Here is a 20,993-nt window from a genome sequence, read left to right as displayed (position 1 = left end):
CTCTAGCACTGGAACCGCCTCTGGGAGCTTTTAATGTTGGATTTGCTCGTTATTCAGATACTGATGTGGAACAGCAAACTGATCTGGCCCTGTAGGGAGCTCTCCAACGGAATCCGTGTCCGCGTATGGAGCCTCAGTCTCAGTCAACTCCTGATGGGGTGGTGCCAACATATGGACTGGAGACGAGGACGTCAAGTAATTAAAGCCCCCGGCTTCTGCCAGGGGTGTAAGGGCATGGGGCAATTTGGGAGGGCTGTCTCAAGCGCATGAAGACCAAGTCTCGGTCAGCCGCGGGGGGTAGGGGGTCACCTGGACGGGGCCCAGGGCCCACTCCGGAGGCTGAACTGCCTGGACTAGAAGCCACCGTCGTTGCCATGTGAGGAGGAGCCGTGGGGCGCAGCAGCGACACAGAGGCACAGCCAGGACATAACATGTGGCGGCTCCCAGGCACAGCGACCCAGGCCAGCGAGAAGCCAGAGCCACATCCTCCTTCAGAGCCGAACTGAACCGTTATGCCAGCGCTGCAACGCGAGGGCTCACCGTTAGCAACCGTTAGCAACCGCGCGCCCCTCCCCCACCTAACGTCCACTCCACCTTTATTAGGCTCCTGCGGAGATCCAATGCACGCCAGCAGAGTGAGCCTTTTTCCCAGAGTCCCCAGGGCACAAGCCACCCTTCCCCTTGCATTGGCAACAATTACCTCCTGCCGGGCCCCCTTCCCAACCCCGCCCTGCCCTCCCAGGCCCCAAACAATGAGGCGGGATTTGGGCTGCAGACCCCAGTGGCCCCAAACTCCAGCAGCCCAGGGGTGGAGGGGGGTTGGGAAGGATGCAGAGCTTCCCGAGGAAACCACAGGATGTGGCATTCTGGGAAATTCAAAAGTGCTAGTCCAGTTCTGGCAATCTGAACTCTTCCTCCTCGAAGCTGAAGTCTGAGAGACATTCTTCCTCCCTTTGCCTACAGGCCTGACAAGAAAAGTAGCTGACCTGCAAAATGAGCACCAGTCACGGTGGCGGGAGGGGAACACACCTTACAATTATTCTAAAATGTTGCCATTTCCTCCAAACTCTCAGTATTCACGTCTCATTATCAATTCACCACTCTGTCATCAGAGGTTACCACTGAATCAGTGATGACTCCAGAACTTCTGTAGGAGGGGTTTGGGGCAGGTGAGCAATTCATTCTGGGAAAGAGGGTCTAAAACCAAGTGAATGGCCCTTTATATTAGCATGGGAAAACTTCCCCCATCCCACCTTGTCTCAACAGAACCTTTAATCTAGAAAAAACTACTGTGTCACTTTTCAGAGGTCTACCCTGTGTGCAGACATGGAGAAGACACTTAGAATGTTAAAGTCAGCATGTTAAGTAATTTTCTTCAAATACTGTAACTAGCACCCAGTTTACTTTCTTCACAGTCCTTTTCATAATCTATTTAATTTTAGTCCTTTTTAGTTGTCTGGTACACCTGTAACACCTAAACTCCAAGAGAGAAGGAGCTTCATCTTATTTCCAGTGCCTAGCACATAATGGTTTCTCAATGGAACTGATTCCAAGATTGGCCTCATGTAGGAATGGATCTGTTGTTATAATCAGTTTTCCGAAATCTTTACTATCAATACGGAGTCCTTTCTTCTCACATTTCACAGGAAGCTGGACTTCTTAATGGATTAAACATGGATACGTTTGAAGTTTCCTTGACTGATTTCAATTGAATTAAAATAATTATTTTGTACAGGAAAAACCTTCAAAATTTTTACATTTTTCAGAACATAACCACCTTTTCTTTCTCTACTTTCTTCCCTTCAAAACAAACTTTGCAACGTTGGGGTGAGTTAAATAATCAGAAAACTAGCCCCAAAATAAGCTCTCAATGACATGAAACACATTTTTGGCTCCTTTTTAATAAAAATCCTATATAGAATACATTAATGTTTTCTTTTAGAAATTACGTTGACAACTTAATCCCTAATTCGAGGCATCCATATAATTGGTTTACAGAAAGGTTCTTCGGCAAAATATTTAACACAAGATATATATGAGATGCTGAGATCTGGGTAATGTACCTTACTTGAAAGGCATGAATAGTTTTAAAACACTGTAGCATAATCACGCTTAAGGCCATAGTTACTTTGTTCCCAAATCCCTGCAATTCTATTTGAGGGGAGTTCTAAAGGGCCTGTGTCTTCTCCTGTGTCCACAACTGTAGACGTACACTGATGGCCCTCAATCCTGCTCTCCAAACTTCAAATAACGGGCCAGAGACAAGGCTCGGGACTTGGAAAAGTCCTAGAAATTCCCTGCCTCAAAAGCAGTTTCAGAGTTTCACATTTTCCTAAGGAAGACAGAGCTGAGTAGACATGCCAAAGTCTTCCAAATCCTGCTGCTTGTTTTGAATTATGGCTACACTGGCTGTGTACCCCTTGAGTTTGTATCTCCACATACTTGAATTAAATCCTGTAGTTCCTCTTTGGTTCTAGCATCTGTGACCTCTTCACAGAGTCTATATGCCACGGCTGTTTTACCAATATCTGAAATAAAGTTAACAAGGATCAATTCAGAAGTTTTCTTGTTCTAAAACTTCCTGTATACAATGGTAGCACCCAATAATTAGACATTCTTTTGATTTCTAAAAGCAGAAAATAAGAGCATTTTCCTAGAAGTTCCCTCATCTGATACTCCAGTTTTTATCATAATTATTTGTGAAAAAATAGATAAGAAGTATCAACTTTGGTTCAAAAACCTTTATGATCTTAGAAATAAGAACTAAGGAATAATGACATAGAAATTAAAAGCTGTGGAAACAAAAATGTTCAATCACAATACAATGAAATAGGAAGGCATTAGGTGGGCGTCAAAATGAGTTCAAACCTGGAGAGATACCACTGAACTATAATAGATACTTCATATTAGAAGCAAGGCAAGTGCCTACTCCTTGGGACCAAAATTCTACCAGATACAATGAACAAAGCTTTGGAGACAGAGACAGAGAGAGACAGCATTTGAACACTCTACTGGCAGAGACTGGCCCATGTACCTTTTGGACAATACAGCTTTCCTCAAGGCAAGCTAGAGCCACCAGGCTTTTTGGTCTAAGGAGTTTGGAGTACATATAAGGAATACCTTGGCATATTAGGGACAAACAACCCAGACATTTAGTTTGGTTCTTAAAGGTTGTTACCCAGAGTTGACAGCTGATGGAGATTCTGCCTGATGACCAGGGAAGTCAAACTTCACTGGAAGGACTGCCCAGGCTGGAAGGCCAAGACCAATCCAGGGTCAACTCTTACAAGCAAATAAGGTCTCTGACAACTTAGCTCGGATTTTCTCTAAGCCTGAAGGGCTGTGAAGCAGGGGAGCAATTCTGTTCCGGGAATCTACTGATCATAAAGTTTCCTTTGGGCACAGCCTGTGACATTCTCACCGCTGTATAACTCGATAGGGAACACAATCAACGCTATTCAGTAGCATGACCACTTTCAAGGCTCACAAAAACGTAGCCAATTATTATATAAGAATCATATTCACCCAATATATCAGAAATGAAAACTGAAATTAAACTGATTTCAAAAACATAATCTAATAAACTCTTCAACAAGAAAAAAACGATAATAATCATAGTCAATATATTTTCTCTGCTTACTATGTTTCAGGCATAGTTCTAAGCTTTCTATATTCATCATCTCATTTACTCTTACAATATCCTCCATTAGGTGATAAGCTGTATTACTAATCCTATTTGCAGATAAAGAAATTGCAGCTTAGACATATTAAATACCTTCAAATGTCTCTGGCTAGAAAAACCTAAAATTGCAACAACAACAACAACAACAAAATCTAAGAGACAAAGTTAGGGCTCAAACACAGGTGTCCAAGGCTTATAATCACTACACTATTCTGTAAGATAAGCAAGCAATTGGGGAAGAACTGGATCAAACACTTCCTGTATGTACTGTGGCAAGTCACTCTACATCTAAACACTGGGGACAATAATATTTGCTGTCATTTTTCTCATAAATCCCACAAAGAACAAATTTAAGACTGCTGCTGTGAAAGCATCTGGTGAATGAAAGAATATGTAATGTTTTAGATAACCATTATTTTCATCCAATTAACTTTTCAAGTAACATTATTTGCTCACTGAAACTGACGTACTTCAAGGATAATCAAAAAGGTCTTACCTAAAGCCACAATCAGCAGTTTCTGGAATGCATCTGTCATAGCCTTCTGAAGAGCAAGCTTCTGGGTTACCTTCCTTTCCATAGGGAATGATAATGACCCTAAATCCAACCAAAACAGATGAATTTAAAATGCCTGTCTGAATAACTGATTTCTAGGTTATGTGTGTAAAACTAAAAATGCATCTGTGATTCTTAGATCATTATCTTAGTGACTAAGGGCAGGCACAACACTGGGGTACGGGTGAATGTCTCTTTTGTAGGTATACCTTGGCATGGCACATTTTTACTGCTCAGATCTATTCTGGAAGTTCCTAAAATACTCGATGGGAAATGCAAACCAAGTACGTGGCACAAATCTCATACTACTCACAGATTTCAAATGGACAAGCTGAGGCTGCACTGCTACAGACCCTGCTCTCCTGTGCGTAAAGGGCTGGATTCATACAGTGAGATAGATTTGGTGGTAGTGCAGATGATCTGGCCTCTCCTCAACCATCACCCAATCAGGTGGATGGTGGAGCCTCCTCCACTCCATTCACTAACAGCTCTGCCTCTGAGTTAAAACCCTAAGCCCAAGTGCCATGGATTCTAGGAAAATACTCAGTACCTATCGGAATCCCCTTTCTAGGGATCTACATTAACTTTTTCTGCTCAGGCCCTACTATAGGAGGCAAAGGACTGAATGTTGACACAAGAGTTTATTTCAATCTTTAGACAATGATTTTGTTGGGATAACTGAAGGCCAGAAGACATCTGTATTTGAAGGAATATTTTAGCACATAACAAATTATTAACAACAACAACAACAAAAACTAACTAATTTTCCCTCCTCCTAAGCTTCTTGGCAGGCGGTCAGTTCTAAAATTCTAAAGTTTAAGGTGCTGTCAGGTATTGCCTAAGATAAAAACCTATATTGTCAGGCAGAAAAAATCTGCCCAGGGCTTTAGTGGCTTAGAAAAGTGATGATGTATCTGAAAAGGTGAGTTTCAGAAAGAAAGGAAAAAAGAGAAATCCCACTCCCTCACCTCCCCACACACAAACATACTGGAAAACAGACCTTCCTCCAACTTATCCAAAGGTTCCTCAGCCATGACAACTCCGGGACTCCTGCACTCATGGGAGGGCAACACCAGCTCGAAAGCACAGAAGAACTTCAGGCTTTGCTTCTGAATTGGTGTCACAATATATTCATTTTCCCTTTCTTCAAGGTTAGAAAGATCCTGAAGCTGTTAGGATTATGAATTAAACGCTAGACTTCAAAATATCCTGTTGTTAGAAATAAAAACGAAACTCCAGCAATCCCAGGTAATAGTTTAGGTATGCAATAGCTTCAAAATCAAGTTGAGACTTGCAAATGAATGACTAGATATGGACAACTATTTTTTATTATATACCATACAAATACTGGAGAAAATTATGGACACCGCCATCCAAGTCATTGAGATTATCACTAATTCTAGGTGGCAGGCCAATGCTCACATACTTCCATGTGGAAGGCTCTCACATCTCCTCCTCATAGCCCTGTTCTATTCTTCTCTCTAAAGTCTAGGAGTTCAATGTTGAAAGGAGCCTGGTTAGTCAAAGAAAATCTACAGAGTTTACATTGATGATCCTTTTTGACCACCCATTGAAACCAAAGTAGTGATTTGCCAATTCTTGGCATCTGGAGCTGTTTAGGGCCAGCGTATTATGTTGAACTGCCTTATGTCTGGTGCCAAGACGAACCTAAAGACATAAAAGTCCTAAAAATATCACAATCCTACATAGAGACTTGTTTTGGATATACCTGAGATTTATCAACACCAATTTCATAGAGTGGTTGTGAAGATTAAGTAGGACATTTTAAGCAATGAGCTCACAGTCAGCCCTAAATAAATGTTATTTATTATTTTTAAGTCAGTACTTTTCTGCATCATTTCCAGGGCCCCTGATTAACCGAAAGTTTCCCTGACCTCTGGTGGTGAAAGTGATGATGAAAACAACCAAGGAAGCCCAGCAGAAGCCTATTATGGGGCTGGGGGTAAGCAAAGGAAGTGAACTGTTTTACTCGTCTCATCCTGTAGCTCCTGCTTGAAAATATGACCTGAAGGAGGAGGTAAGATGGAACTGCCACTGAATCAGGACCTTAATCTGTAGCATCCCCTCCCCAAGTTACTAACCCCTGTTAGAAGAGGGAATACCTATACCTCTATAAATGTAAATAAAGCAACCAAAAGAATTAGGGGTTCATCTGCATTAACAAGCTTCTTTGAGAGTGCAAATATTTCCAGTCTTAACTCTCTAAATAACTTACATATTACTGTGGATTTTTTACATCACTAGTTCTTTCTTAAATATCTATTTCCACTTTGAACAGGGTGTAGTATATAAATATAGTCATAAAAATTCAAATAATACAAATAAAGTCAAAGCATTGTTAATTCTTTATGGATTGGTTTGTGCATTTTCCTCTGTCACTAGTTTATGAGCTCCTTAAGTGCTTGAAGGAACCATATATTATTCTTTCCTTGTTACCAGAAGCAAGCATAGATCTTGGCATATAATAGAGGAGTGATGGTCTGTTGACTGAGTGAATGAATGAGTACATAAGAAAATGAAATTACTTTCTCCAACTGAAGCTGCCTGCTGGGAAGGAGAAATGAAGACTAATTTTTAAATGTTGAGTGTCGCATGAGAGGCTAGGCCCTGTACGGTGAGTCATAATGGAGCTGTCCTGGACAATTAGGCAGCTTCAGAAGGGCTCTGAGCCCCTGGTAGTAGAGACAGTTGACATCTGGGATAACCTTGCCACAGTTCTTGCTGGCAAACATCTCCCATCGTGCTACTGAGAAAAACTCAGATACATTAGGCCTTTCCTTCATTTTATTTTAAGATGTTATTCACTTTTCTGTATTTATAAAAATACAGGGGAAAAAGATAAGAATTATGTATACATGCCAATGAATAAAGGAACACATAATTGGAACTTCCCTGCTGGTGCAGTGGTTAAGACTCTGTGCTCCCAATGCAGGGAGCCCGGGTTCGATCCCTGGTCAGGGAAATAGGTCTCACATGCATGCTGCAACTAAGAGTTCACACACCACAGTTAAGGAACCTGCGAGCCGCAACTAAAGGAGCCTGCCTGCTGCAACTGGGGAGCCCTTGAGCCGCAACTAAGGAGCCAACCTGCTGCAACTAAGACCCGGTGCAACCAAATAAATAAATAATTAAAATTTAAAAAGAACACATAATTAAAGTAGATAACAATATCGGGGGAGTGGGTAGTAAACTAGGCTCTGCATTAACAAAAGAAATCTAGGGCTTCCCTGGTGGCACGGTGTTTGAGACAACGCCTGCCGATGCAGGGGACACGGGTTCATGTCCCGGTTCAGGAAGATCCCACATGCCGCAGAGTGGCTGGGCCCATGAGCCATGGCTGCTGTGCCTGCGCGTCCGGAGTCTGTGCTGCACAACGGGAGAGGCCACAACAGTGAGAGGCCCGCGTACCGCAAAAAAAAAAAAAAAAAAAAAAAAAACGGAAAGTGCAAAACTGTTTCCTATCCCAGACTCCTATCTTCCGTCTTACAATACTGTAACTGACACTTCAGAGAATCAAAGTCCACACCGTGTAGGATTTTTCCCACCAGTACAAAACACTGGCTCAAGGGCAAGTTCGAACTGGCTATTAATTCAGTTCAGCAAACATTTCCTGAGGCCAGGCCCTGTGTTAGCAGCACTAAACTCAAAGAGGAAGCATGCCATCACTGCTTTCAAGAAACTCAGATTCTAGCAAGACAGGCAAAGCACAAATGAAAAATAACAAGAAATACCTTCCATCTGCCGAAAGGCATGAGCTGCCCTCAAAAGAAGAACACAAGTTCACTGTGCAGAGTTGATAGGGAGAGCACAGGGGAGTTTATCAGAGAGAATGCACAAGAAGTCACCAAGACAAGAAAAAGCACATGATACACTCCAGGTGTGTCAGAGAAGGAGGGATAGGAGCTATGAATGCCCTCCAATGTCACAAGAAGTGAGGGCTTTATTCCATAGCAATGGAGCATGATGGGAGGTGTTTAAATAAAGAAGGAACCTATCGGGCAGTGCAGTGGTTGGGACTCCGCGCTTCCTCCACGGCGGAAAGGGGCGGGGGGAGGGTTTGATCCCTGGTCGGGGAACTAAGATCCCGCAGGCGGCATGGTGTGGTCAAAAAAAAAAAAAAAAAAAAAAAGAAGGAACCTATCATGTAGAAGTCCTGTGAACAACTGGTGATAAGCAGGCATTGCCATTAATAACACACCACTAAGCAGTCCAAGTAATAGAGATTGAGAATTCAAGCGCAGCCTCTCCTGAGCTATACCACTCATAATGCAGGGAGCAGCAATCCTGGGCAAAGAAGACCTAAGATCCTCTGACCTGACAGTCACAACATTGCTCCGGCGGACCATGCTTGCAGACCTCCCACCACCATGTCTGTTGGCTCCGAGACTGCTCTTCTTGCCTGTTCCCACCCTCGCTCACTCTCTCCACTTTCTACCTCACCAAACGGCCCCAAAGTACAGGTCTCCTCCATCCTTCCAAAGCTCAATTTATGCCACTTCGCTCTTAAGAAAGATCCACGTTAGCGCCTGTTTTCCCAACCAAAAGAAATCCAAAGAGGTATCTATTTTCACAAAAAAAGGGGGGGAAATGAGAACAGTGCCCGGCATGTGTTGTGCAGCAGCCCGTACAGAGGCAATTCGCACTGTGGGCTGCAAAAGCGGGTGCAAGGGGCACCACCCAGCTCCTTCCTGGGAACCACACTCAGCACCTCAGCATCAAGCCACCATAGCTTTGAACTGTCACTGAGCTTCTGTACTTTAGCTCAATTTATTTTGTGCTTCCGTTGGCAAGATGTGTCCTATGGTCACTGCTTCTTCACTTTATGCCACTTCGGCTTATGAAAGGTTTCATGGGAACGCTCTGCTTTCAGTCATTGGGGGAAACCCATACTTATTGTCCTCCCGCCTCCCTCCAGGCTACGCATCCACTCTCGGCCTGGCCTTTCCAGCTTTGAAAAGACAACCCGGCTCCGCCCTCTACCGCCTATATATTGCAGTGAAAGATGAGGGGAGAAGCTGACAGGCAGACAAAAGGCAGCAGCAGTGAGTGAGGCCTGACGACAGTCGTCGGAAGAGTTCCAGGCCCCTTCAACTTTTGAGATGTTTGGTATAATAAAAAATGTAGAAACACCTAAGGGATGGGATGAGAAAGAGCTCAAAATGGACTTCAGTATTTGTTAGCATTTGTTAAATATGGGTGGTACATACACGGGGTACAATGTAATATTCTCCACTTTTCTCAGTATGAAATTTTTAATTAAAAAATACCAAAACACGGTTTTAAAACTTACAGGATATTTAAAATGTTTATACATTTGACAAGTTAATACAACACAAAAAAAATGAAATCTAATTGTGTAATTCACAAGGTAATCCAACAAATATTTAGAGTATTGCATCCTCAGACATTACATGGCCTCCCTTTAAACTTCCTCAGCTCTCCCTCAGTGGGCTGTAATTCCCAGTTTACTTTAAGGGAACTTCAATATTTAAGTTATGGTTGATGTTTATGTCCCTTATACAAACATGCATTAATTTCAGGAAATCAATTATCAAACAAACATCAAAAGTAATCATTTCTACATTAGTAATGTGACTTTGCCCATTAGAGATCAGAATGGCATTACAAGATCATCAGTCACTTATTCTATAGGCCAGAGTTGATGTTATTGACATTTTGGGCTGAACAATTCTTTGTCGCGGAAGGCTGTCCTGTGCCTCATAAATGTTTCAGCAGCATCCCGGCCTCTGACCACTAGGTGCCAGGAGCACGTCTCCTGACTTACGACAACTAAAGATGTCTGTCTCCAGACATCAGCAAATGTCCCCTGGGGTGGCAAAATCATTCCTGGTTGACACCTACTGATATAAACAAGCATATAGTGTTTGCTTGCCAAATAACAGCAACAGAAGATGGATAAATCCATGGATTCCAAAGGTCCTAGATTTAGCAAATCTTCTCTATAAAACTCTTAGCCCACATCTAGAAAATATTACAAAAGGAAGCAAAATGAAAAGAAAAACTAACAACACATGAGCTAAAATCTTTACTAGGGACAGAACACAGCATAGTGATCCAAAGCAAAGACGTGGAGCCAGAGGACTTACATTCAGAACTCACCAGCTGTCACTCACCAACTGTGTCACTCACCAGCTGTGTGACCTGGAGCAAATGACTTAGCCTCAAGTATCTCAACTTGCTCACCTCTAAAATGGCAAGGAGACAACTAATACCTACCTCCTATGGTTATTTATTTTCACTTAAGAATTAAGCGAAATAATACGTGTAAAGTGCTTAAAAGAATGCCTGGCATACAGTGAGTGCTCAGTAAGTGTTAGCTAGTGTTATTTCACTAAAATTCCATATTTTCAATTTATACAAAGTGGAAATCACTTTACAGATTTCAACATACAACACTGTATTTATAGAAAATAAAATATCATGCTATGTAACTACTTTATCTACTTGACAGAGGAATTATTTTCACCCATTTTCAACATCTCGGTAAACTAATAATGGTTATGATTATGCAATCATAATAATGATTATGCTCTCCAATAGCCACTGGAGAAACAAGTGTACTTGTACATCGCTGACAAAGACAAGCTAACCCCTAAAACTGGCTCTGAGGGGAGATCACAAAGCCTACCATCAACATTAATCACCAAACATATTAGCCAGGGATATCTCAATAAAAGTAACACAGAAGTAGAGATTAGGGACAGAATTACTAACTCCGGGAGCTATGGGGGGAAGTGACTTAATTTCAAGAGTTAATGTCTCTGATATGTAGGCTCAGGTGCCCACCTCAGCACTGGATATGAAGATGCCTACCACAATTAATCAGGTCCCAACAGTTCAATTCTAACTGCGGTCTCCCTGAACCTCACTGTGGCTACTTCTGTAGCGTAGCTCTCCATACAAGGCAGGTCTCTGGTAACTGTCTTCTCTGGTTCTTCAGAAAACAGCATGACCTGGCTACACATACTCCTGAAGAAGTTCAAGCGTCTTCATGAAAAACATAAAATAGAAACTGCCAGCCGAAGTCAAAGTGAGACAATGTCTCAAGCCACACTAAAATGGACTATAAAAAATACAGAGATCTAGAAACTACCTCTATACGACGCCAGCACCAGACACACATCACCGTGTAGCCGACACTCTTGGCCAGGATACACGGATACACCCGTGTCTACAGCATGCAACCCTGCCACATAGCAGACAGACACTGACCAGGCTGGGTCTTGTACAGCCTCTGCCATGGGGACAGAAAGGCTCGGAGAAGGGCGCTGAGTCGCTTAAACCCACCAGTGTGGGAAGAAGCACCACGTCCACCCATTGAGAAGGCCACCCCTATTTGCCTTGACTCTTTCTCTTCCTGTTAAAAATTATCCAACTTTCACCAAAAGAATACACAACACTAACTTTCTGCAAACGCCTGCCCCTGTGGGGAATGGCACTCCTGGAGGATGTAACTTCACAGACAAAAAAGCTGGAATCAGTAACCAAGGTTCTAATTCAAATCCATTAACCCCTGTGATCCGTTGCTGATCTACAAAAAGAGCCTAACAGCACATTAGTCGTTTGACCAGCCAGCATCCATCCCTTTTTCTGGTAATAAAAGCCCACAAATTCCCTCAGAGTAGGCACCTCTCCCCGCCTCTCAGTCAGCGTGGCTCTGGTGGGATCGACTCCGCCAAAGAGCCACGGGTGCCACGTGACCAGAACTGGCCAATCCCAGTCTCACAGCCTCAAACAGCGATTGGCTCCAGGTCAGACATGTGACCCCATAAGAGCCAATGAGACATCATGAGACTTTTGCTGAGGCTTCTGGGAAAGAGACAGGCGCTCTTTCCGGCTGAATCTAAACGCTGACAGGCTACAGGGGGTGAATATGCTACAGCCGATTTTCTAACATACAGTTCCTACAACTGAAGTCCATACAGGAAAAGGCAGAGTTGACTCGTGGGGAGAACCTGAGTCCTGATGACTTTACTTGAGCCCTGAATCCAGCTAGCTCTGCCTGACTTTGCAGTTAGGTGAGCCTAACTCAAATTTCTTTCCAGCTTAAGCCAATTTAGGTTGATATTTCAGGCAGCTGAAGCGAACTGATGTATATGTGTATATCTGATTAGTACCTCACAGGATGTGAAAAATGGAATGAACTGATACCTGTCTTGTAAAACAGTGTATATATACATGATTATTAAAAACACTGGTCACAGGTATTGATTAATAATAACAAGTGCAAAGAGAAAAAAGTGGGCATTGGAGAGAAATGACTTAGTGTGCTATGTGCTTATTCTGACTCTTGAAAATATTCCAAAACATTTGTTTAAACAATTTTATCATAAAGCTATTTCAGCAATAATAATAAGAATAATAACAAGAGCCATTTGCTGAATGCTTACTGTGGGCCAGAGGCCGTTGAAATGACTATATTATGTAATGTGCTTGAGTCCTCATAATGACCTTAAAAGGTGGATATTATTATTATCATTCACACTAACAGATAAGGAAACTGAAGCACAGACAAGTTAAGTTACTCACCCACAGTTACACTGTAAATAAAAGGCAGGATTCAAATGCAGACATTCTGATGCAGCTCGTGCTTTTAGCCAAGACACTGAATCTGAACCTACACTCAGAGTTCGAATATTGTTCCAGTGAAGCAGAAACTCAAACTCAGGCACTCACAAAAGCATCAAATGGGAATGTAATATACCACTATTTTAACCCTGGAAGAGTCTTAAGGACTAATTCCTACATAGTTCTGCATTATGAAAGTATACATATTTAACCACATTAGTGATTATCATTTTTTGAAAAAGTGTGAAAAGCCTCACAAACCTCAACCAATTGCATCCTTTGGTTAAACAAAAGTCCTAGATGTTCCCAAGACTAAGAGGTATATTAATTAGTACTACCTTTCCAGAAAATAACATTTGCACCTTCCACAAAGTCAACTTTATGAGGATATTCCCATCACTAAATTACTTTTCACCACTTTTATAGATGAGAAACTTATTTAAAAACCTACCCATCTTAGTATAATATAAAAAAGAAAAAAATTTATGAACTGGACTTTCTCAAAATTAAACCTTTTTCCTCTTTGAAAGACACTATTATGTTAGAAGGATACGAAGCCAAGCTAAAGCCTGAGAAAAAAACAACGGCAAATAACATACCTGAAAAAGGATTTGTATCCAAATATATAAAGAATTCTCAAAACTCAACAATAAGAAAACAACCCAATTAAAAGCTAGGCAAAAGATTTCAACGGCACTCCACTAAGAGGATCTAATGATGGCAAATAAGCACATGAAAAGATGTCCAATGGCATTAGTCCTCAGAGAAATGCAAATTAAAACCATGATAAGATATTACCACATACCTATTAGAATGGCTAAATTAAAATCACTGATAGTGTCAGTGATGTGGAATAGGTGGAATTCTCGTACATTGCTAGTGGGAGAATACAAAATGGTACAGACACTCTGGAAAAAGCGTTGACAGTTTCTTATAAAGTTAAAAATATACTCACTATATCACCCAGCAATCCCCTCTCCCCAGAGACAGCTACCCTAGAGATAGAGAAATGAAAACTATGTTTGCACAAAAGTCTGTACACAAATGTTTACAGCAGCTCTATTCCTAAATGTTAAAAATTGGAAACAACGCAAATGTCCTTTAATGAGTGACAATGGAAAACTACTCAGTAATAAAAAGGAATAAACTTTCAATACATGCCATAACTTAGATGAATCTCAAAGACACAGTAAAAGAACCCAGTCTCAAAAGCTTACATGTATGATTCCACTTATAGGACATTCTCAAAAAGACAAAACTATAGGGATGGAGAAAAGGTCAGTGGTTGCAGAGGTTATAGGATGGGGACAGTTAACTATAAAAGGATAGCATCAGGGAATTCAGGGGGGTGATAATATTATTCTGTATTCTGATTGTAGTGATGGTTGCACAAACTACACGTGTTAAATTAACATTATAAAAGAAAAAAGTTAGTTTTACTGTATGATAATTTTAAGAATAAAATTTTAAAATTATTTTTAAATATGAATCTCAATGTCACAATGGACACGGTTTTTAAAAACTAGAAAGAAATAAAGAAGGATACATTTGTTAATAAAAGGAAAACCTGGGCTTCCCTGGTGGTGCAGTGGTTGAGTGTCTGCCTGCCAATGGGTGGGACACGGGTTCGAGACCTGGAATGGGACGATCCCACATGCCACGGGGCAACTGGGCCCGTGAGCCACAACTACTGAGCCTGCGCGTCTAGAGCCTGTGCTCCGCAACAAGAGGGGCCACGGCAGTAAGAGGCCCACGCACCACGATGAGGAGTGGCCCCCGCTCGCCGCAACTAGAGAAGGCCCTTGCACAGAAACGAAGACCCAACACAGCCAAAAATAAATAAAAAATAAATAAAAATAAATACATTTAAAAGGAAAACCTATACATTTCCCTTTCTGCAAATGTAGGTTTTCGAGGCAAGAGTAGAGCCTCAGAAAGAATGTCTGCAAACAGAACAATCACTAGTTCACTAAGTACAAAATGTAGGATACTTTTGAAGAATCCCATCACAGCTAGATAATTGGTCCAGGACCAAAAGTAAATCCTGGAAGAAAATGAAATGAACAGTGTACCACAGAGGTGATAGGCAGACTGGCCTGGACTAAGACATGTTCAGTAATAGATAATAAGGGTGGTGATTTGTAGGCATCATTCTCATCCCACTGTGGACTTCCTTCTGCGACAGTATAAGAATACCACCAGATCATCTTGAAATCAAGTCATGAAATGTACTTTTATATTTTTAAAAATCAATTATTGTCCTTAAATTAACTATTCTTATTAATTCAATCAGGGTCCTCTTTTACTGCTAAAACATTAAATCTTATTTGATTAGAGACAGACTTCAAAAAATAAAAATAAACTGTGATCAAATAGCAGGAAAAGACAGTAGTAACGAAAATTTCTTCAATCTAAACTGAAGATGATTTCTGTATCTCTGTCTTTTACATTTATCTCCATTAGTGGAAAAAAATGATGTACCTCATAATTAACTTGGCTGGAATGAATCAAACTGCATTTGTAAAGGTTTCAGAAGACCAATGAGATGTGCTAAACAGTACCACTATCCACCTAAGCAGAAATTAGTATACATAAGTTTCTTTACATAACTAACAAAACAAAAATTTAAACAAAAGAAGAGCTACTAGAAAAATATTAGAGATTCATTTTTTAAGTCAGTAATTTGCCTCATACATTATGATTTTTCCTGTGGAGACCCAATTATTACCCTGAAAACAAGACCACGTTAGAAAGTAAATGCATTGTGACAAAAGAAAGAAAAGGCAGATTGATACATTATTAAAATAACTCACACGCCATACCCTGAGGATTAAGGAAGCCATGGCAGAGCAGGCCCCCTTCTCCTCAATGGACAGCACAGCTGTGGGGAAAACACTGCAGCTAGCAAAAGCGTGTCACACTTCCTCAGGGAGGAAGCAAGTTACAGACCACTCTAGAGAGGGCGCCCATAAACTGACAGCCACGCTTATTACCCAACGTCCAGGCCACCCACAGGCTGACTGCAACCCAACTTTCCCACCATTCCCACAAAGGCCCCAGTAAACATCAGGCATCTGAGGCTCTGCCAATGCCCTTCCCTCTACCCAAATATCCTTACCCTCCTCTCTCCGGATCTCAATCCTGCCCAGCTCTAAATGAACAATTCAAGGCCTACTTCCCTAAGAATGCCTCTCTCAAAACCAAAATTACTTCCTAGAGAATGACCTGCCTCTTACTCATCCATTATCTTGGATTAAATACATCATGTAAGATGCCTTATCTGACCAACACAACTATTTTAGAAATAGGAGTCATGTTTTATACCAACTATGACATGACATGACAACCAATCAGCTCACTAAAACCATTTAATAAATACTCTAATTGAATTTCCCAAAGAGTTGACCTAAAATAACCTAAATGCTAAGCATTTCAAGAACTGTCCTGAACCAAATTCACTTCTCATTTGAATGCCAATGTCATAGACAGGGATGTTGTATTGTCTTTAAATGTACTTGCCTTTATCCAAAACTAGAATCTCTGATGAATCTATGGGACACACATGTAAAATAGTCTGCAAAGTAAAAAAGCTTTATTTATTGTACTGTGCTTAATATTCAGCCAGACTTGCATTTTTCTCTAAAAGTTATAAAATTACTGAGTATGCAAGAAGCATTAAAAGAGAGACTAAGTCTATTGAGAAGAAAACTGGAAGCGAAGGTCATCAATCATTTTCTACTTTCAATAATCTCTTTCATAAAGAGGTAAATTCTCCTAAATTCCAGAATGAATAGAATTCAATACCGCAGAGTAAAATGCTTGAAATACATAAAATAAACATCTTGATGGACCTTCCACCATCTCTTTTAGTAAGTTAATTTATAAAAAAGAACCCTAAATTTAAGAAAAGTTATATCAAGAGCTAAAATTGAGATTTTTTTTCCATCTATTACTTTGATTATCCTGACCCATTTTTGAGAACTGTCAGCATTCTGGATCAATAATTCCAAATTATTTCTTGAAGAGAGTGAGATTCCTCCCAAGTCATTTAACATGCTTACTAATCAATAAAGATATGAAAAAACAAAAAAAACCATATTTATGAAGCAAGCAAATTATATTAAAAGACTGACTTTGAGAAAAGTTTGCTGCTTGCCAAGAAAATTTTTTATTATAAAATATTTTCTGTCATTTGTATTTCTGCATTTCCCTTCCAGACTATCTGTGTAGCCTTGTAAACACATCATAATCCAAAGCAGTGGAGCTTTATAAATAAAATATAAATGAACGCAAGAGAGCCAACTGCATAATTACAACAAAAGTGTACCGGGCTTCCCTGGTGGCACAGTGGTTGAGAGATCGCCTGCCGATGCAGGGGACACGGGTTCGTGCCCCGGTCCAGGAAGATGCCACATGCCGCGGAGTGGCTAGTCCCGTGAGCCATGGCGGCTGAGCCTGCGCATCCGGAGCCTGTTCTCTGCAACGGGAGAGGCCACAACAGTGAGAGGCCCGCATACAGAAAAAAAAAAAAAAATCATACCAACACCACGACAACCATCATCCCAAGCAGATTACAAAATAGCAAGCAGATTATAAAATAATAGTCTACAAGCATACTTTTTAAAATATAAATCTATATGTACTGAATATCTTATATAAAAAGCCAAGAGAGAGAGATGAAACAAAATATGAAAAGTAAATATCTCCTTCCCCAAAACCCTAACTCCATTCCAGTCATGAGGAGAACATCACACAAATCCAGGTTGAGGGACAGTCTATGAAATACATGAACCAGGACTCTTCAAAATTGTCATTAAAAAAAGGAACGTCTGGGACGTTCCTGGTGGTGCAGTGTTTAAGAATCCATCTGCCAATGCAGGGGACACGTGTTCCAGCCCTGGTCCGAGAATATCCTGATTGCCGCAGAACAACTAAGCCCTTACATCACAACTACTGAGCCTGCGCTCTAGAGCCCGCGAGCCACAACTACTGAGGCCACACGCCGCAACTACTGAAGCCCGCGCACTCTAGGGCCTGTGTGCCGCAACTACTGAGCCCAGGTGCTGCAATTGCTGACGCCTGCGCACTTAGAGCCCATGCTCCGCAACAAGAGAAGCCACCACAATGAAATTCCGTGCACCACAATAAAGAGTAGCCCCCACTTGCCACAACTAGAGAAAACCCGCGCGCAGCAACCAACAAAGACCCAACACAGCCAAAAATAAACAATAATAAAAATAAATAAATAAAGGCATCATCACATAAAAACAAATGAGGAAATAATTTTTTTATAAAAGAATAACTGGTGGGGCAGTGGTTGAGAATCCTCCTGCCAGTGCAGGGGACACGGGTTTGAGCCCTGGTCCGGGATGATCCAACATGCTGTAGAGCAACTAAGCCCATGCCCCACAACTGCTGAAGCCCCCACGCCTAGAGCCCGTGCTCCACAACAAGCGAAGCCACCAGAGTGAGAAGCGCGTGCACTGCAATGAAGAGTAGCCCCTGCTCGCCACAACTAGAGAAATCCCACACACAGCAACGAAGACCCAACGCAGCCAAAAATAAATAAATTAATTTAAAAAAAAGAAACTAAAGAGTCAAAAACAAACTAAAGAAATAAAATATATTTTGGGAAGAAATAGGAAAAATTATACATGGACTTGATATCTGATATTATAACTATTAGTGTTACTGAATTATCTTCTTAGGTGTGATAATGGTATTATGTTTATGAAGAAATATGTCCTCATTCTTAGGAGACACATGATGAAGTATGAATGAAATGCCATCTAAGATTTCTGCCACTTACTTTCAGCTGGCTCAGGGAAAAAAAAATTCTATCTATTTGACAGAGAAAGAGAGACAAGGCAATTTATGACATAACGCTAACAATTGGGTATTGATTGTACTATTCTTACAACTTTGCTGTAGGCGTAAAGATTTTCATAATATAAATTAAACTAACAGTTTTCTTTAACTTAAAAAAGATTCAAAACCCAAACTAATCCAGAAGTTATAATCTTCTCGTACATATAAAATATATTTTATTTTATGCTGCTTAACTCATCTCCTCCAAATTAAAAAAAAAAATTGAAAAGGGGTGACTTATTTTACATAGTAAGGAATTATAGCTAACATCCAGGAGTAATATTTATGTTTCCTTCAAATTGATATTGAATACAGTCTTTTTAATCATCTGAGCAGTTTATACTGATCTTGGCTCATTAATTGCTAACTTACCTAGTTTTTTTTAAATAAAAATGTTTATTTGAATACAATTACCTTATCCCTTAAAGAAGCTGGAAAGAAGATTAAATAACCCAGAAGACACAGTTGGAAACTGTAAAGAAGTATAAGAAAGAGAGTCACTGGCAGAAGAGAAGAGCAGATCTCTTGCAAAGCTGCATTCCATGTACCCTGCCTGGGTCAGACATAGTTCATCTTGAGCCGAAGATCCAGTAGAGACCCATCTGCCCAAAATGCCTTTCTCCAACTGAGAAAGAAGTGAAAATGCTAAGACATATGAGAACATTTGTTGCTGTCTACAGCTAATTGAACCAGAAACCTTTAATACCATTTCTAGTCCTGAAATTCTATTATTCTACATAAAACACCTTTGAAAACAAGTATATATTATCATTTCACACCCATTAGGATGGCTACTATCAAAAAAATAGAAAATAACTGTTTGCGAGGATGTGGAGAAATTGGAACCGTTTTACATTTCTGGTGGACATCAAACGGTGCTACTGCTATGGAATACAATATGGGGATTCCTCAAAAAATTAAACACAGAATTACCATATGATCTAACAATTCTTCTGGGTATTTCCCGAAAGAACTGAAAGTAGGGACCTGAACAGATATGTATACACCCAAGTTCACAGCAACATTATTCACAACAGCCAAAAGGTGGAAGCAACCTGAGTGTCTATCAAAAACTGGATGGATTTTTAAAAATGTGGTATTACATACAATTTCATAGTATTTAGCCTGAAAAAGGAAGAAAATGCTGCCACATGCTACAATATGGATGAACCTTGAAGACATGCTAAATGAAATTAGCCAGTCACAAAAGGACAAATATTGTATCAGTGCACTTATATGAGGTACCTATGGTATGAATGGACCCTATTCAAATTCTTAGAAACAGAAAGTAGAATGATGTTTGCCAGGTGCTTGAGGGAGAGGGGGATGGAGGGTTAGTGTTTAATGAGAACAGACTTCAATTAGGGAAGATGATGGAGTTCTGAAGCTGGATGGTGGTGATGGTTGTACAACAATGTGAATGCACTTCTTTTTATTTATTTATTTATTTTTTTATTTTTTTATTTTTTTTTATTTTTATTTTTTTTATTAGTTTCTGCTTTATAACAAAGTGAATCAGTCATACATACACATCTGTTCCCACATCCCTTCCCTATTGCGTCTCCCTCCCTCCCACCCTCCCTATCCCACCCCTCCAGGCGGTCACAAAGCACCGAGCAGATCTCCCTGTGCTCTGCGGCTGCTTCCCACTATCTATCTACCTTACGTTTGGTAGTGTATATATGTCCATGCCTCTCTTTCGCTTTGTCACAGCTTACCCTTCACCCTCCCCATATCCTCAAGTCCGTTCTCAAGTAGGTCTGTGTCTTTATTCCCGTTTTACCCCTAGGTTCTTCATGACATTTTTTTTTTAATTCCATATATATGTGTTAGCATATGGTATTTGTCTTTCTCTTTCTGACTTACTTCACTCTGTATGACAGACTCTAGGTCTATCCACCTCATTACAAATAGCTCAGTTTCGTTCCTTTTTATGGCTGAGTAATATTCCATTGTATATATGTGCCACATCTTCTTTATCCATTCATCCGATGATGGACACTTAGGTTGTTTCCAGCTACGGGCTATTGTGAATAGAGCTGCAATGAACATTTTGGTACATGTCTCTTTTTGAATTATGGTTTTCTCAGGGTATATGCCTAGTAGTGGGATTGCCGGGTCATATGGTAGTTCCATTTTTAGTTCTTTAACGAACCTCCACACTGTTCTCCATAGCGGCTGTACCAATCCACATTCCCGCCAGCAGTGCAAGAGTGTTCCCTTTTCTCCACACCCTCTCCAGCATTTATTGTTTCTAGATTTCTTGATGATGGCCATTCT

At 40.7% G+C, this 20,993-nt stretch overlaps 1 protein-coding gene across 1 annotated transcript in view; it reads right to left on the bottom strand.

Moving 5' to 3' along the window:
• Positions 1–884: 884 nt before the first annotated feature.
• The window catches only part of LOC307067897 (RAD52 motif-containing protein 1-like), a gene marked incomplete at both ends in the record, with an annotated part of 27,996 nt that continues 7,887 nt past the window's right edge, over positions 885–20,993 (bottom strand). The window contains 5 exons of the mRNA XM_079725526.1: positions 885–986; positions 2,443–2,528; positions 4,179–4,277; positions 5,236–5,404; positions 5,781–5,903. Of these exons, the coding sequence (XP_079581652.1) occupies positions 885–986; positions 2,443–2,528; positions 4,179–4,277; positions 5,236–5,404; positions 5,781–5,903 (579 nt within the window). The remainder of the gene's footprint in view (positions 987–2,442; positions 2,529–4,178; positions 4,278–5,235; positions 5,405–5,780; positions 5,904–20,993) is intronic.

The sequence above is a fragment of the Hyperoodon ampullatus genome, assembly GCF_949752795.1.
Source record: "Hyperoodon ampullatus genome assembly, chromosome: 19".
Classification (NCBI taxonomy): Eukaryota; Metazoa; Chordata; class Mammalia; order Artiodactyla; family Ziphiidae; genus Hyperoodon; species Hyperoodon ampullatus.
The sequence above is the reverse complement of the archived record's forward strand: the minus strand, read 5'-3'. Positions and strand labels throughout refer to the sequence as shown.